The sequence below is a fragment of the Neophocaena asiaeorientalis genome, unplaced genomic scaffold (assembly GCF_003031525.2).
Source record: "Neophocaena asiaeorientalis asiaeorientalis breed wild unplaced genomic scaffold, Neophocaena_asiaeorientalis_V1.1 scaffold476, whole genome shotgun sequence".
NCBI classification, from domain to species: Eukaryota; Metazoa; Chordata; class Mammalia; order Artiodactyla; family Phocoenidae; genus Neophocaena; species Neophocaena asiaeorientalis.
This window is the reverse complement of record NW_020172178.1, coordinates 8,263,261-8,281,631: the sequence shown is the minus strand read 5'-3', so window position 1 is coordinate 8,281,631 and position 18,371 is coordinate 8,263,261. Positions and strand designations below refer to the sequence as shown.

The 18,371-nt window shown below is 50.0% G+C and overlaps 1 protein-coding gene and 1 non-coding gene across 2 annotated transcripts in view; both read right to left on the bottom strand.

Annotated features, from left to right (window-relative positions):
• The window catches only part of TECPR2 (tectonin beta-propeller repeat containing 2), a 106,037-nt gene that overhangs the window by 38,298 nt on the left and 49,368 nt on the right, over positions 1-18,371 (bottom strand). Inside the window, exons 10-16 of the mRNA XM_024759434.1 lie at positions 18,187-18,370; positions 15,915-16,088; positions 12,396-12,576; positions 11,059-11,200; positions 7,164-7,404; positions 6,399-6,488; positions 4,608-4,841 (exon numbers count right to left, since the gene is read on the bottom strand). Coding sequence (XP_024615202.1) covers positions 4,608-4,841; positions 6,399-6,488; positions 7,164-7,404; positions 11,059-11,200; positions 12,396-12,576; positions 15,915-16,088; positions 18,187-18,370 — 1,246 coding nt within the window. The remainder of the gene's footprint in view (positions 1-4,607; positions 4,842-6,398; positions 6,489-7,163; positions 7,405-11,058; positions 11,201-12,395; positions 12,577-15,914; positions 16,089-18,186; position 18,371) is intronic.
• On the bottom strand, positions 9,767-9,901 carry LOC112410069 (small nucleolar RNA SNORA70). The gene has a single exon (XR_003005320.1). It is a non-coding gene; the product is annotated as a small nucleolar RNA SNORA70 (small nucleolar RNA).

Sequence of the window (18,371 nt, the reverse complement as noted above, 5' to 3'; positions counted from 1 at the left end):
TTTTTTGCAGTACACGGGCCTCTCACTGTTGTGAACTCTCCCGTTGCAGAGCACAGGCTCCGGACGCTCAGGCTCAGCGGCCATGGCTCACGGGCCCAACCACTCCGCAGCATGCGGGATCTTCCCACACCGGGGCACGAACCCGTGTCCCCTGCATCGGCAGGCGGACTCCCAACCACTGCGCCACCAGGGAAGCCCTAGGATTACTTTTTAAACATATATTTTAGAACAAAAGGTGGCATTTATTTGGTGTTTTACTATTTATAAGACACTTTTCTGCATAAATTACTATATAAGCCTATTTGTTATCTAAAGGCACGAACTGACACTGAGTATTTCTTCATTAAATGCTGTGACCAGATGTATTCAATTACAAATTGCATTAGTCTGCTAAACACTCCAATGCCTGACATATGCATAGTTATGCGTACTGGGAAATCAAACGTTATGAGCATATTAAATATCTGCTAAATGACGCAAATTTTCTTCCAAAAACTAGGATTGTCATAAATCATAAAATTCCATATTCAGTCTCTATAACTGGGTTCAGTAGCTAGACATTTACTTGAAGAATTCTCTTAATCTAAGAAATGGAAATCAAAACTACAATGAGATACCACCTCACACCAGTCAGAATGGCCATGATTTTTAAAAATCTACAAAAAAAAATCCACAAATAACAAATGCTGGAAAGGATGTAGAGAAAAGGGAACCCTCCTACACTGCCGGTGGGAATGTAAGTTGGTGCAGCCACTATGGAGAACAGCATGGAGGTTCCTCAGAAAACTAAAAATAGAGCTCATATGATCCAGCAATCCCACTTCTGGGCATATATCTGGACAAAATTATAATTCAAAAAGACACATGCACCTCTATGTTCACAGCAGCACTATTCACAATAGCCAAGACATGGAAACAACCTAAATGTCCATCGACAGATGAATGGATAAAGAAGATGCGGTACATATATATAATGGAATACTACCCAGCCATAAAAAGACAAAATAATGCCATTTGCAGCAACATGGATACAACTAGAGATTATCATACTAAGTGAAGTAAGTCAGAAAGAGGACAAATACCATATGATATCACTTATACGTGGAATCTAAAATATGACACAAATGAACCTATCTATGAAACAGAAACAGAATCACGGACGTAGAGAACAGACGGATGGAGTGGAAGGTTGGGCTAGCAGATGTAAACTATTATATATAGACTGGATGGACAACAAGGTCCTACTGTACAGCACAGAGAACTATATTCAATATCCTGTGATAAACCGTAATGGAAAAGAATATTTAAAAGAAGAACGTAGGGCTTCCCTGGTGGTGCAGTGCTTAAGAATCCACTTGCCAATGCAGGGGACACAGGTTCAAGCCCCGTGTCCATCATCAAAAAGACAACAAGGGACTTCCCTGGTGGTCCAGTGGCTAAGACTCCGAGCTCCCAATGCTGGGGGCCCAGGTTCGATCCTGGTCAGGGAACTAGATCCCACAAGCATTGCACCAACTGAAGATCCTGCATGCCACAACGAAGGTCCCACACGTGGCAACAAAGATCCTGCATGCTGCAACTAAAACCTGGTGCAGCCAAAAAAAAAAAAAAAAAGATTTAAAAAGACAACAAATAACAAGTGTTGACAAGAATGTGGAGGAAAGGGAACCCTGCTGGTGGGAATGTAAACTGGTGCAGCCACTACGGAAGACATTATGGAGGTTCCTCAAAAACTTAAAAATAGGACTATCACCTGATCCAGCAATTCCACTCTTGGGTATTCATCTGAAAAAAACGAAAACACTAATTTGGAAAGATATATGTCCCCCAGCATGCTGTTCACTGCAGCATTATTTACAATAGGCAAGATATGCAAGCAACACAAGTGTCCATCAACACACACACACACACACACACACACACACACACACACACACACTGGAATATTACTCAGCCTTAAAAAAGAATGAAATCTGCAACAAAGTGGATTGATCTGAAGAGTGTTACACCTAGTGAAATGTCAGACAGAGAAAGACAAATACTGTATGTTTCACTTACATGTGGAATCTAAAAAAACAAAATAAATGAACAAAACAGAAATACCCTCAGAGATTCAGAAAACAAACTAGTGGTTACCAGAGGGGAGTAGGAATGGGGGGAGGGGCAAAACAGACGAAGGGGATTAAGGGATACAAACTACCATTTAAAAAGCAAATTAAGGACTTCCCTGGTGGCACAGTGGTTAAGAACCCACCTGCCAATGCAGGGGCCATGGATTCGAGCCCCGGTCCGGGAAGATCCCACATGCTGTGGAGCAACTAAGCCTGTGTGCCACAACTACTGAAGCCTGCGCGCCTAGAGCTCATGCTTCGCAACAAGAGAAGCCACCGCAATAAGAAGCCCACACACCGCAATGAAGAGTAGCCCCTGCTCGCCGCAACTAGAGAGCCCGCGCACAGCAACGAAGACCCAACACAGCCGAAAATGAATGAATAGATTTATAAAAAATTTTTTTTTAATTTAAATAAAATAAAAAGTAAATTAATTACGAAGATGTAATATACAGCACAGGGAATATAAACAATAATAATAACTGTATGGTGTGTAATCTATAAAAATATCCAATCACTATACTGCACACCTGAAGCTGACATAGTATCGTGTGTCAACTCTACTCCAAACAAAGGGCATCTGGGACAGAGAAGCTTGCTACTGAACAGAATCCTCACATGTAGAACCACAGTCTTGAAAAGGCTGTGCTTCCTTTCACTGCTGTGAGCACCACCATGGCCAACTTTTAAAAGAACAATGAAGCACCCCAGGTAACCCCAGGCAAGTAAGCAAGGCAGCATTAACGTTACCTGCGTTACTACACTCTGTTCACTACCCCCCAATGAGTGCTGCCAGATGACAGCCTGCCATGGACACTGGAAGGGAGCACACACCGGAACTCAAAATCTGCATCCCCTAATATAATACTTTTTTTAGAAACCTTGATTCACCGGTTTGTCCCACAGGCTACATAGACCATCCCTGGAAAGAGCCAAACAACAGAGTAGCTGGTGGCCCTGACCTGCCTTTTGCTGCCCCCCCACCCTGGCACGTGGAAGGCCAGCACCCCTCCTGCTGTTCCCTGCACGCCTCCCCTGCCTACCAACTCTGGACTTGCTTCGCTCTCCCAGGACGTTCAGCATACGGTAAAAGAAGTCTTCATCCATCCTCTCAGCAACGGCCAGTAACCCAGATAAACAAAATCCAGAACTCAGGGCAGGAAAAAGACTAAGCAAGGCAGAGCTTCCTGGACTCGGCCCCTGTCACGCACGGCGCCAGGCCCGAGCGAGCACCGCCCCTCCCCCAGCAGCTTTCAGGCGTCACACCTGCCTGAGACAGGCTGGTTTGCACACGATGCTTACTTGCACCATCTCTCTGGGGCGGGGATGCCGTTACCATCAGAAAGGTGGGGACTGAGGTCTCAAGGCAGCCTGGCGAGCACTGCTCCCGCCGCCGCCCGGCCTCTGCCGGGAGCCCCAGCCACCTCACCTGCGGGCTGTGCGAGCCACGCCAGGCCTGGCGGGACGGCGGACGATTCTGCAGGCAAGAGGCAGGGTGGCTCTGTGAAAGCCTGCCCTTCTCGGCTCCCGCAGCCCTGCCCCCAGCACGCAGGGGAAGCCAAAGCACAACCTGGACTCAGGGGGGCCCTGCCGGGCCCCTCCCACTCTGAAAGGGAGACTCAATCCCACCGAAGCCCAGTCACTGCCCTTGAAAGAACGGCCACCAACCCCAGGGAAACCCAGCCAGCCGCCTCAGAGGCCTGTAACACCCTGGCTAGTGCGCCAGCGTGGGAGGACTGGGCTGAACGGGAAGGGAGGCGTGAGCTGTGCGCCGGAGCCCGGAGGCCAAGCCGCACTCGAGGCCGTTCTCTCGGCACGCGCTGCAGCACAGAGGCCTCCTTGAGCGGTGGTGCCGGGCAGAGCTCTGCTTCTGCCCCAGAGGGGGCAAGGGCAGGGGCCCCAGCGCTCCCAGGATCCTGTAGCAAGGAGGACACCAACCTCGCCCTGGCCTTTTTACCTCCAGAAACTCCCAAACTGCTCTGCTTGGGGGCCAAAGGAGGATGGCTCAGGCCCACAGGATCTCCGAACCAAGGAAAGGCTCCCCGGGGCAGGCGGGAAGACTCAGAGAAGGGCGGCAGCGGGAGGCGGCACACACCCCTCCAGCAGAGGGAGAACTGGGCACTCTCCAGGCTGCGGGCCGCGGACGCTGCGTCGGAAAGGGCACAAAGCAACTGCCACATTCAGACAGACCAGCAGAGGCAGCTGCCTCCACAGGATCATCTCGAGCGTGTCTTACAGCAGCTTTCTCTGAGTTCATGCTCCTCCTGGGTTCTGAAAACCCTGGGACGCGTAAAGCGTGGGAAAGAAAAGCTCCTCACAAAATTCTTAAGAGGCCCATTACCCTGCAAGAGTGGCTAATCGACCTCCTGAAATCCAGCAACCGACCAAGCAACCTACAAGAATTCACGAGAGTTGGACACAGGGCCCCGGGAAGCAGGTGAGACACCCCTCCTGATGAGGCTGGAAGGCAGGGCCTGGCGGTGGGGGCGGGCATACCTAGCTGCGAGAGGTCCAGCCTTGTCCAGTGCATGCCCGTGGGGCAGCTTGCGGACAGCGTCCGGATGAACACCTGGCCGAGGCTGTCCAGGGCCCACAGGGCGTCTTGGCAGGCGGCGTAGGCCCTCATCTCGGCGTCGGGGGGCAGCTGCACGGTGGACGGGCGTGACTGGGCGTGCTGGGCGCTGACGCGGCACAGGTCCTTGCTGCTCTGGCAGAGCCACAGGGAGCTTCCTGCGGAGAGGTCATGGCGTCACCGGCGAGCCTCTCGGGGCAGCCTTTGCCTTCAGAGGCTGGCTGCCCAGCTCCCACCCTCACTCCCCACCTCGGGGAAGGAGCAGCCAGGACTCAGGTGGACGCACCGGGACCAGCCAGTTCACAGGAAACAAGTCCGACACATTTAAAGAAATGAAAGGAAGCTGGACTAACGAGACCTTAGGAGGCCCACAACGTTGCCTCAGAGGCCCGGACCTTGGACGTTGTATAATGGACCGGGAAGCGTTCAACTTGGTGTGTTAACCAGTGTCCTAGAGGGAGCAAGGTCAGCAATGCCTCGGAAGGACGGCACCGAGGACCCTCCCCTGTCCTGGGGGCGGGGTGAGGGGAGGTCTGGCGGGGTGGAGGCTGCTGGAAAAGGCCCGGAAAGCTGGAAAGCCTTTTCCTCCCATCCTCACCTCAAAATTGCATGCTTTCATTCTCTCCCCCGTTTTTAGAGTCCTTCAGGTTTAATTCACTTTAAAATGCAAACCACACTTGGGGGAAATTAAAACCTCAGTCAGAATATATTATCTGAAGTATATCGAAAACTTGGGACTAGTTATGGTCTGGAATTCAAAATTACCCTGGACCTTGAAAACATAAGGTAATGGGTATGCCATACGTTTACGGAACAGCCTGGGAGCCAGGCAGGACCCCCACCCCCACCCCGCAAGAAGTGCAGCAACGTTCCTGCAACAAAACACGTCACAGTCAGTCTGCAGGACAGACGGAGGCAATAAGGAGCCTCCCATCAGCTCAGATCAGGTTTTGCTGCCGAATGATTTGTGCCAAGCTTGGGAAAGAACCTATGGTTTGCAGAGCTTACTTATTGCACAACTGCGGTCAGAACGATCTGGTGAGGAAGCATTTTATTGTACTGACCAAGTTCTACACATCCTAGTGGGACCACGAGCTCGAACTCACCAACTGCAGAGACCCCCGACATCTTCTCATCTGACTCTCAGCGTGATCCTCGGAGGAGGCTTCGGCCTCCGCTGGGGCCGCCTGACTGCCCCAGCTCTCATCTCCTGGGGTAGCTGCGCTGCCTCTCCTGGCTCCAAACTCCGAGCTGTGGTCAGGGCTTTGGGAGGTCTGCCCTACCAGGGGCATGACAGTGGGACTTAGGCCAGCCAGAGGCTGTAAACCAGCCTGTGAGGAGGTGACAGAATTCACAGGGGAAATGGCCAGGCACCCAGAGAAGCCTGGTGCCTACTGGCCCTGTGCTATGGCCCTGAGACATGTCACTGAAGTCAGCAGCTGCCGGCCTCAGAGGTCACACTGTACACTCCCCTCCTTCGGAAGGACAGCTCGCCTCCATACCCACTCAGATCACCACACCAGATCCTTCTCTCCTGGGCAGGCCTATTCAGCTTCGGGGGCCCTCAGCTCAGCCAACGAGGGCTGCTGGCCTGTGACACCACTGCATCCAGTCCCTGAGGGCCCCACGGCCATGCTCCCGCCCCAGCTAGGCCACGTCAGACCACAGTTTTAACTGTTCAGCTGCCAACCTGTGCACTGCACCCCCCAACCAACCTTCCTTTGTGGGAGCGGTGGAAGCCAACACAAAGGCCCACTTTGTGGCAGAAGCTGTCCCCCGGGGAACAACACTATTCCAGTAAGTGCCTAGAAAGAATAATGGGAAGAGTGTGTTAAAGAAAGAAGAAAGAAAAAACATACATACTTCAGAACTTTAGTTCTAGACCATCTGGTCTTCAAAACCCCTTACAGCTGGTTCTAGACTGTCCTCAAAGTAGGAGACCCAAGCCAGCACTGCAAAAGCCAGCCCGACAAGCAGAGCACCGTCCAGCCCAGGGTCGGGGGAGGCCACGCAGGGGGAGAAGAGCTGGAGAAAATTCACAAAGCAGGGTTCACTCACAGAAATGAAGCCCCAGTGGGTAAATGTGGATGTACACCTACGTTTACAGATCTGGCCAGAGCCTTGCATTTTCAACAGTGTGGTAATTTTTTCTACTAGGCTCTTTAGGAATGGGAGGATTTTTTCATTTAGCTGGCAATTATTAACATAAAAATGAACTCCATGTGCTCTTCTTATAGCCTAATCGGTTCCTAATGGAAACTGATCGCACACCATCCAGACACTGGTATCCAAGTCGTAGGAATGACAGACTAAAAGGAGGGAACTGATAGAAAGCAGAGGGAATGCCTCCATTCCAGACACTTCATACCACTGGCACTAAATTATCTTTTCCACTTGAGATCATAAGGCTTTTCCTTAAATGCTGCCTCTAAAGAGGAGCTGCCTATCAAGCCGGCGTGGAAATGAAGTGATTCACCCACCGATGAGACTTCCTCTAGAGACGTGGATTTCATTCTTGCCCGAGGAGATCCAGACGCCGCTGCTGTTGACCCCTAGAAGGCTCGGCTGGCACTGGAGCTGCTGAGACCACAACGCCATGCGCAGTTTATCCGCCACCTTCTCAACAGGCACCTGCGCCGCTGTGGCCACCGAGTGCGTGGCATGGATTATGGTCTGGAACAAGCTGCACTGGTCAAACACCACATAGTCTGTGATGCTCGCCTGGAGGGGAGACGGGCAGACACCCTGTCTCAGCGCAGCTACAAGCGCCTTCTGTATGCTCGCTGCCTGACAGGTAAGGGCCCGACCCCACCCGTCAAACACCCAGACACCCACGTGCACATTTGTGTGAGGACTGGAGAGGAGTGTGGCAGGACACCCCCCACTGCTGACTGTGATTACTTCTGAGGGGTGGACTCAGAGGGGTGTAAGAAAATGTTCACCTTTTATTTTATACACTTTTCTATTACACGCACCTGTTACAAAGAGCACGTATTATTTTCATGATTATCACCCCCTCGCACCCTATAAGTCTTTTATTCTAATCAGTGAGAAAGGATTATTTTGTTTTTAAAATTTAGGAATTTCTAATGGACAAGTGTACAATACTTAGGATCATAACACGGGCTTAAAAAGAAGCAATTCATGCCCTAACTGGGCCTGTTACTAATCAGGCCAGAAGGACAGCACAGACAGGACCTGTCCTGGACGTGCAGAGTGCACCTGGGCTCAGATTCGAGACATGCTTCTCTCACATTCCTGCAAGAGATCTTTCTCCAGGGTGCTGCCCTCTAAGGAAGCCTCTCCCTTGCCGGCCAGCTCTGGCTGTTAGAAAGCTCTCTGACTCTGCGGGACTTTCCACGTACTTCTGCCCTGCCGGGTTGGGTTACAGAGAACGTCACTGCCCTACGCCTAGGACAGCCCCACGCAGGCCACACTCCCAGGTCACGCACAGCCAAGTGCTGGGTGAAAGCGACACCACTTAGGATAGGGAACTTAACATGTAATGAACAAAACACACAGAAAGGACACTGTCATAAAACCCAGCACCGTAGTGCATGTGCGATGCGGCCCTTCTTTTCTGTGAAAGGGCTGCACTGACTGTGAGCTTCTGCCTGCACTGAGGCTTAAGCAAACGGTGTCAGCACGTCAACCCCGCGGCCCTGCTGCGGAGCCCGCGGCCCTGCTTCTCTTGAAGAGCAGAGCACCTGCCAGCCCGGCTAGGCGGACTCCATCAGAGCCCACAGGACGCTGGGCAGGTCCCTGGGGACCAGTGCCACGCTGCCGTGTGATGGCCCAGGAGCTCTGCCCTTCCTCGGGGTGTATGACGCCAGGCCACACAGAAAGTCTGTGACAGGCTCAGTCCCAGCACCCAGCACTGGCAGACAAGCAGGATGCAAAGTACCAAAAAGAAAAGGAAGGTTTAACAGCCAAACATAACGCTGGCTCTAGCGCTACAGAGAAATCAATCTTATAGTAAATAAAATAACTCTGCTTCCAAACACCTCAGAGATGATTCTGTCAAATTTCTCTGAAGACAATGTTCTGAATATTATGATAAAATGATAACTAGTTTTCTTTAGGTTACTTAAAGACAGAATTTAGTACATACGCTACGTGTGTGTGTGTGTGTGTGTGTGTGTGTGTGTGTGTGTGTGTAAAAAACCATATAATATGGTTACAAATGCAGGGAGGATACTTTTGAATCAATTGTATAACTTTTCAAATAGTACCTGGCATATTAAATTAGAGACTGTGTATATACACACATACTCATCAAAGAGCACACACAACTTACTTTTCCACGGCCTCATGTGAAAGACCTGAGAGTGGCCACTGGAAGACCTGCCCTCGATGAGGCAAGTCTAAGGCGACAATAACACCTGAACCAATCAATGGAGACAGAACACTCAAGAGCTGCTGTGTACCCCACAGCCGCCGATGCCAGCACAGCCTTCCCTGCCACGCTGGGGAACCACGGGCGCTACGTTTACACTGAATGGTACCAAAAGGGCAAAAGTTAGCTTGATTATACCTTACTACTTCTTTCTTTTTTTTAAAAAAAATTTCTTTTTGTTAATTTTATTTATTTATTTTCGGCTGCACTGGGTCTTCGTTGCTGCACGCAGGCTTTCTCTAGTTGCGGCGAGCAGGGCTACCCTTTTTGACAAGCAAGTAGGGTTTATTGGTGGGCATGGGTAGGGAGGGGACAGTGCCAAGCCTCTCACGAGTGCAGGGCCCGCCATTTGTCCAGGGGGCCACGATTAGGGATGTACTTGACCCCACAGCCATATGGGATGAGCCACTTTTCTGCCACCATGTTTTCAAATTCATCTGCATTAAACTTAGTAAATCCCCACTTCTTGGAGATGTGGATCTTCTGGCGGCCAGGGAACTTGAACTTGGCCCTGTGGAGGGCCTCAATCACATGCTCCTTGTTCTGCAGCTTGGTGCGGATGGACATTATGACCTGGCCAATGTGGACCCTGGCCACTGTGCCCTGGGGCTTTCCAAAGGCACCATGCATACCTGTCTGGAGCCTGGATTGGGGACAGCACGTCAGTCATGAATGTCCACTGGAAAGGGCTGTCTCCAGGGTCCCTTAGGGCAGCCCACACAGGCAACAGGCCGCACACACTACCGAGGAGGCTGCTGTTTGCAGCCACTGCGCACCGGGCCCCCATGGGGAAAAGAGCACAGTCGGCTTAACTGGCTGCAAAGGGCTACTCTTGGTTGCGGTGTGCGGGCTTCTCACTGCAGTGGCTTCTCTTCTTGTGGAACACGGGCTCTAGGCGTGCAGGCTCAGTAGCTGTGGCTCGCGGGCTCTAGAGCGCAGGCTCAGTAGTTGTGGCTCACAGGCTCTAGGCGTGCAGGCTTCAGTAGTTGTGGGTCGCAAGCTCTAGAGTGCAGGCTCAGTAGTTGTGGCTCGCGGGCTCTAGAGCGCAGGCTCAGTAGTTGTGGTGCACAGGCTCAGTAGTTGTGACACGTGCAGTCAGTAGTTGTGGCTTGCAGGCTCTAGAGCGCAGGCTCAGTAGTTGTGGCTCGTGGGCTCTAGAGCGCAGGCTCAGTAGTTGTGGCGCACAGGCTTAGTTGTTCGGCGGCATGTGGGATCTTCCCGGGCCAGGGCTCGAACCCATGTCCCCTGTATTGGCAGGTGGATTCTTAACCACTGTGCCACCAGGGAAGCCCCTACCTTACTATTTCTCAAAGTGTTTACTTTTCTGGGGGCATGTAGGAAAATTCCCCTTTCTTCGTTGAAATACCATTTACTTACGAGGCCTTTTGTACAAGCAGAGATAGTGAATTTTAATTGTGGGTTGGGTTTTTCACATCTATTGTCTAATCTCTCTTCTTCTTAGTACATTCCTCCAGAATTAATCATTATTATTATCTAGGTCTTCAAATGGCTATCAATGGATTTATTTGGCATATAATGACAAATTTCTAAATTAAAAAATAAATAAACAAAGCCTACATATTTAAGCAAAAAGAGCTTCACAAGTTACATCCTGTGATGAAATCCCTGATAATTCTTTTTTTTTACATTGAAGTATAGTTGATTTACAATGCTGTGTTAGTTACTGCTGTACAGCAAAGTGATTCAGGTATACATATGTATACATTCTTTCTCTTTTAATATTCTTTTCCATTATGGTTCATCATAGGATATTAAATACAGGAGAGCCTTGTTGTGCCCTGATATTTCTAGTGTGCTCAAATACAGCAAAGTCTAACTCATCCAATAGTAAAAGCGAACACCGTTTATTTACTCCAAGCCCCCAATCTCTAGGGAAAAGAGAGGGGCTGTAAGAGGGAGAGCAGAGCCCCCGACTCAGGGAGGCACCCAGGCACGTGGCCTGAAAGCTCAACACCTACTTGCCACCAGTGGTCGTCGTCCCCTTGGGGCTTCTTGGAAACGACGCCAGTTCTGAACCACAGGTGTCCTCGGATGTCCAGGGCCCACAGGGTCTGTTGGTCCCCGAGAGTGATACAGACAGGTTCCAAAGCCTGCCTTTCACTGGAAACGAGGAAGAGAGCGTGGAGTCAGCACCCGCATTCATGGCCCCCAGCGCATCTAGGACGCCGGCATCAAGCGTCCTGGGGGGCTCAGTGTGGGACAAGAGACAAGTTCCGAAGAAGGAGGCTTGAGTTTCGAGTTAAACGACTGTGCGATATATACTGTTCCGAAGCGAGGGGGTGTCTGAAGAATCCCTGAAGGCCCAGGACAGTAGGGGGAGCTCTTAAGGGAAACTAACCCAGGGAAGAAGAGAGCAGGCTCATGAGGAGTTTCAGGCCCCGAGTGGCCCATCTCCCCACCCCTACCTTCACCAATTAAGCGAACAGAAACTCCGCAGCGTGCCAGGCTGTGCTGGGCAGCTGCAGCCTGGCAGACGCTGCCCACTCTGCGGGCAACGCCCTCCTCCCACCCAGCCGGTGACGTCCCCACCAGCTTCGAGGCTGAGCTGCGGGTCCACTCTGCACGGTGCCTGCCTGACCTCTGCAGGGGGAGCCGAGGCGTCCTCGGTGCTGCGCGTCCCTCTCCAGCTTGGGACCATCTACACTAACTGGCGTTGGTTGCCCCAGATGGGGAGCTCTTCGAGGGCTGGGCAAGGTCACGTTCACTCAGTGCTCACAACAGGTGCTCACTCATATTTACTGGGTTGCTCAATTCAAACCGAGAATATCCTAATCTAATTTTTCTAAAGACTACTGATAATTTCACACCAGCAAAATGATCTGACAGTAACTCTTTAATTAAAATTTTGACTGGTAGAAAGTAACCAAATAAATTGCAATTCAGAGATTAACTTCAACTGACTAGGAGGATAATAAAGAAAAATATTTGGCCTTAAGTCATCTGAGACTCTAAACAGAAACTATCTGACACTGGGCAGTTCTCTAGAAAGACCATCACGAGAGACTCGTGACCGTGTGGGGCTTGAGATTACACATGAGGGCAGTAACATTTTTAAAACTGAGCTCTGACCCAACGTCCAGTCTGCCAGTCAGAAGGAGGCACAGAGTGTCTTCAAGGTCAGGCTGCTGAAATTGGCTCTGGCAATCCCAGAGAACACCATGACCGTGGAAACCTTCAGGGAACCAGCTCTGCCCAGGAGAGGCTCACATGGGTCCCTTAAGAAGAGTCAAGTTGACAAAGAACAGACAGTGGGACAGACAGGACGCTGAAAATGTGTCTGCTCCTCCCCCGATACCTGACGATGTCACATTTCCAGCGCTCCCCTTCGGGACAGAAGCTGCTTACACCCTCCCGGTACAGGAGGACCCTCTGCTCTGTCAGCGCCCACACCACGCTGTTTCGGGCTGCGACCTGGGACAGTGGGTATGGACAGTCAACCTTTACGGCTCTGGCACAGGGGCGATCCACGCTGAGACCTGCCGGGGAGAAGGACAGGAAGCCCCCAAAGACACACAATCAGGACTTCACACCTCATTTTCATTCTGTTTGCTTATTTTTCTTTTTTGGTATTTTGCTATATCCTTTCATAATAAGTACTTTCTCTTTTCAAGGTCTAGTCAACATAAAATAGATTTTGCTTAAATATAATATCCATCTGAACTGTTTTCAGATGCTCTTTGAAAACTGGAGGAATAACAATTCCGAATCCTCTGGTGTCCCAAAGTAGCTAAAAATGTTCCGAAAGAACGTGAAAGCCCAGTGCAGGAGAGCAGCCAGCTCCGGAGCCAGGAGGGCCCAGACCGAGAGGAGCCAGTACCTAGGGACGTCTTCTGTGGCCACGCCCCTCAGAGCCTCAGCTGCCCCTGGACCCACAGGGATCTGAGGGCTCCAAGCATCCTCTGCAGAGCACCTCCAACAGGGTGGTTCCCCTCCGCCTGCTTTGTATGTGGTACGCGGTGTTTCCGCTACTAAAATGAAAACCCCGAAATTCCTAGATGGAAGGTGAGGGCCAGAGCTCAGGGTCCCCGACTCCCCATCCAAGGCTCTTCCCCCGCCTCTTTGCAATCTCTGTCTAATGAGCTTCAAGGCCACTCGTAAGGGAGCTGGCACAACAGCTGTTACCTAAAGCCCCGTATTATTCCGCAGCCTCAGCCTGCAGTCAGGGCTCGAGAACTCAGCATGCTCCCTGCCCCATCACCACAGCACCCTACGGTATCACAGCCCTTGGGCTGCATTTCCTCAAACTCAGCTAGGTAGGAATCACCTCCTGGACTTCTTACACTGCAAACCTTCAGGCCAACCCTGGAGACTCTAAGCCAGTAGCTCTGGGTGGTTTGAGCTTGTCTGCAACCACTGCCCAGGTGACTCCTAAGGCCCTCCTCAGCCCCAGGCCAGAAGCACCCTGTTTCCCCAGCAGGAACGAAACTCAGATGCCACTGGAAGTTGGACATGCGTATGCTTTTCCAGCTATTTTTCACTTTCAAGGGAGACATAGGAACCAGGCTGGAGAGACCAGGGCCGGCATGTGGCCCAGAGCTGGCCAGGCTGCCCTCTGGGCTCAAGCAGGAGCTGCTAGGATGCCGGCTCTCCCACATCTGAGAGCGAGCCAGATGTTCAAGGGCTTTCAATCTCAGAGAATCGAATATTTGCAAACGAAGCAACTGACAAAGGATTAATCTCCAAAATCTACAAGCAGCCCATGCAGCTCAATACCAAAAAAACAAACAACCCAATCCAAAAATGGGCAGAATACCTAAACAGACATTTCTCCAAAGATATACAGACTGCCAACAAACACATGAAAGGATGCTCAACATCACTAATCATTAGAGAAATGCAAATCAAAACTACAACGAGGTATCACCTCACACCAGTCAGAATGGCCATCATCAAAAAATCTACAAACAATAAATGCTGGAGAGGGTGTGGAGAAAAGGGAACCCTCTTGCACTGTTGGTGGGAATGCAAATTGATACAGCCACTATGGAGAACAGTATGGAGGTTCCTTAAAAAACTAAAAATAGAACTACCATATGACCCAGCAATCCCACTACTGGGCATATACCCTGAGAAAACCATAACTCAAAAACAGTCATGTACCACAATGTTCATTGCAGCTCTATTTACAATAGCCAGGACATGGAAGCAACCTAAGTGTCCATCATTGGATGAATGGATAAAGAAGATGTGGCACATATACACAATGGAATATTACTCAGCCTTAAAAAGAAACTAAACTGAGTTATTTGTAGTGAGGTGGATGGACCTAGGGATTGTCATACAGAGTGAAGTCAGATGGAGAAAAACAAATACCATATGCTAACACATATATATGTAATCTAAAAAAAAAACCAAAAGGTTCTGAAGAACCTAGGGGCAAGACAGGAATAAAGATGCAGACATAGAGAATGGACCTGAGGATGTGGGGAGGGGGAAGCGTAAGCTGGGACAAAGTGAGAGTGGCATGGACATATATACACAACCAAATGTAATACAGATAGCTAGTGGGAAGCAGCCGCATAGCACAGGGAAATCAGCTCAGTGCTTGGTGACCACCTATAGGGGTGGGATAGGGAGGCTGGGAGGGAGACACAAGAGGGAGGAGATATGGGGACGTATGTATATGTATAGCTGAGTCACTCTGTAATAAAGCAGAAATTAACACACCATTGTAAAGCAATTATACTCTAATAAAAGATGTTAAAAAAAAAATCTCAGAGAATCATCCCTGGCTGACAGTTCATAACAGAGATTAAAACCTTCTCTTGGGGGGCTTCCCTGGCGGTGCAGTGGTTAAGAATCCACCTGCCAACACAGGGGACATGGGTTCGAGCCCTGGTTCGGGAAGATCCCACATGCCACGGAGCAACTAAGCCCGTGCGCTGCAACTACTGAGCCTGCGCTCTAGAGCCCATGAGCCACAACTACTGAAGCCTGCACGCCTAGAGCCTGTACTCTGCAACAATGAGAAGCCCTCACATCCCAACCAAGAGTAGACCCCACTCGCCACAACTAGAGAAAACCTGCGCACAGCAATGAAGACCCAATGCAGCCAATAAATAAATTAAATAAATCTATTTTAAAAAAAACAAATCTTTTCTTGGAATCAGCAGTATTAAATGGTTAAAAGGTTGATATTTACATAAATCTATTATGGCCTCTTGACATCCGAAAAAGAGCTCCTGCCCCGTAATCGTTTCCAGATACTGGTGAATCACATTGCTTTTGGAAACCCATATCTCATTTTGCTGACAGTACGTAAACACTGACTCTCATTACAGTTTATTTTTAAAAAACAAGTCCCACTGTGTCTCTTCCAGCTGCTAAAGGTCCCCCCTCTCAGGGCAGTTTCCTAGGATGAGATAAACTCCCATTTAGAGCAAATTATTTCTCACTGTTTTTTCCTGACCCATGTGTAAATAAGCGTATAGAAGCAGGGCTTTGACCTGGCTGAAAAAATCCAGCCATAAGTTAAAGGGAAAAATGATTCTAATGCCATTTCTCTGTTATTCTTTCCTCTTCAGATCTGATATTGCAGGATAAGGGATACGCAATGGTGAGCTGTACGGAGAATAAGATTCTGTTTCTGTGCCTCGCTAAATAATTCTATTAATTCCTGCCCTAAATTTGTCCTGGGTTGAATGTGAGTCAGTAGCAGAAAACTGCTAATAGATTCCAACAGCAAATACTCTCTTTCCGGAAGTGTTTTCATTTAAATTGACTTCTAGCTTCTTGGTCACTGTCTCTAAGCACGTGGCTACCAAAGCGCAATCACACCAGATCCCACGGGTGCTGGGGCGCCAGCTGCAGCTACCTGTCTGTAGGTACAGGTCCCCATTTGTCCTGATGATCCAGGCCGTGTCATCGCTCAGGGCCACAAACACCGCCTGGGGCAGAGCTTCGTACCAGTGACGCTTCCCCTTGATGGTCACTTTTCCACAAGCAAAGGCTCGGTTAGATTTCTGTTCAATCTTCCAGAGAAGGGCTCCTGTGGAAATAAAAATTATATTCACTGTCCAATAACTACTGAGAATTTTCACCCCCAAAAGTCCATTCTGGGTGCTGTGGGGAAGAGAGATTTCTACAACACCCCCCCCCTTTGCTTCTACCCCGAATGGGGAAAGAGCCTGTGGCGCCGAGGTCTGAACCCCTGCCACCGCCCCCACCGTGTGGCTTGGGGCTCATGTCTCCAAGCCTCATTTCCTCATCTGTGAAATGGGATCGTCTGCCCCGTACAGGCTGCTAGGAAGGCTGCAGGTGAGGCTGTATCAAGGACACAGCACACAGAGCTGGCGCATCAGAGGCACTCATCACACAGCAGAGAGGCACAACCAGCACTGCAAGGTGTGCCAGGTGAGGGCCCTAAACGACCTTCGGGAGGCACAGTTAGTGTCCTGAGAAAGCCTGAAAGTCCTACAGGGATTCAAAGGGAGTGGGTCAATTCTGGACCAGCCAAATGGATAAGGTGCAGATGGAAAGGAAGCACTTGAGCTGGGATGTCCCTTTTTTCACTTAGAAAGGGACTGTGATACATAGAAGAAGGGGAGGGAAGGAGAAGGGCAGACAGGAAGGTGGTCTATGGAGATGCAGGTGGCGTCTAAGAAACCATCAGAGTCACCAAGAGCACAGAGGGCTGGACTAGAGGGTCTGGCACAAGGTGCCAAGGGAGGTGTGGGAAGCGAGGCGGCGGCCAAGCCCGCGGCCCCCAGGGTGCCCATGCTGGACAGGGCCCTGCCGGACCTCTCAGCCACAGCACCAACCCTGGTGGAGACAGAGCTCCTGCTAGAGTAGCGTGAGACTGAATCGTTTGGAAACACACAGTAATTCATATAATCAGGAAAAAACCAAAGTTTATAAATGGCTGGGGAGATGGACCCAAAGGTAAATGAGAGGAAAAGAATTAAAACCCATAATTATATAAAGCCAGCTAATGGGACAGGCTATTATCTTAGTCTCTAAGGAAAAATATTTTTCAAAGAGATAAAGAGATAGAACAAAACAACCCTGAACAAACTGGTATTTTACATAGTGACAAAGACCAGGAGAGTTAAAGGAAATCCATCTCAAAGCACAGAGGGCGAGGGGAGGTCACAGGCTCAGTGTTGTCTGCCTTGCATTCCAACGTCCTAACAGTAAACCAGCTACGATACACATACACACTTCTGTTCCACTCGCCATCCCCCAAATAGGTAAAGTGGCCAACACTGTGACAAACAAGCAAATTATTCTGTATAGATGAGGGGGCAGAACCTCATCCAGGAAGCGTCTGCTCCAGCTCATGAAAATGGCCTGATCATGGCATGAAGGAAGGAAGGCATTTTCTTTTCGCAGTCAGGGAGTAGATTATTCACCCAAAGCATATATATAGCTCATTACAGAGTAATTTCTAAGAAAGAAACCAAACGATCCAAACTTATCCAACACAACCGCGGGCCCATCTTCATTAGTTCAGCTGCTTTAAAGCAACACTAAGGGACTTCCCTGGTGGCGCAGTGGTTCAGAATCTGCCTGCCAGTGCAGGGGACACGGGTTTGAGCCCTGGCCCAGGAAGATCCCACATGCCGCGGGGCAACTAAGCCTGTGCGCCACAACTACTAAGCCTGTGCTCTAGAGCGCACAAGCCACAACTACTGAGCCCACGTGCCACAACTACTGAGGCCCGCGCACCTAGAGCCTGTGCTCCCCAACAAGAGAAGCCATTGCAAGAAGCCCGCGCACTGCAACGAAGATCCGACGTAGCCAAAAATAAATAAATAAATAAGTTTTAAAGCAACACCACTAAGAAACAGAAACAGATTTATTGTTATAAGGCATTTGGATGTTAATATTTCTAAAAAAACCCTCAAAAATGGAAGCTATTTGTCTAACTTATAAAACATGTTCATGTGTTACCACTGCAATTAATAAAAAACCAAAAACTGAACTGCAATTACAGTATTTTCAGTTGATGTCAAATGCAGCAATCCGCGTTCTTTGGAGAAAACCCCTCAAACCTGCGGGGAAAAGGCAAGTCTGCTAAATGGACTGGTTCCTGTGTGCTCGGGCCTCTACACCTGGGGCAAGAAGCAGGGAGCTGGGAGGCGAACCTGAGGGCGAGACTGCCACCTGCTGGACGGCATCTTCAAACTTCTGCCAGCGCAGCCCAGCGCCCGGCAACGCGCTGCAGAACAGGCCGCCTTTGTAGTCCAGGCACCAAATGTACTTCTCGGAGACCGCCAAGCTGAGAATGCCGTAGCCCGGCCCGGAGTAACCCATCCAGCTTTCTGCAAAC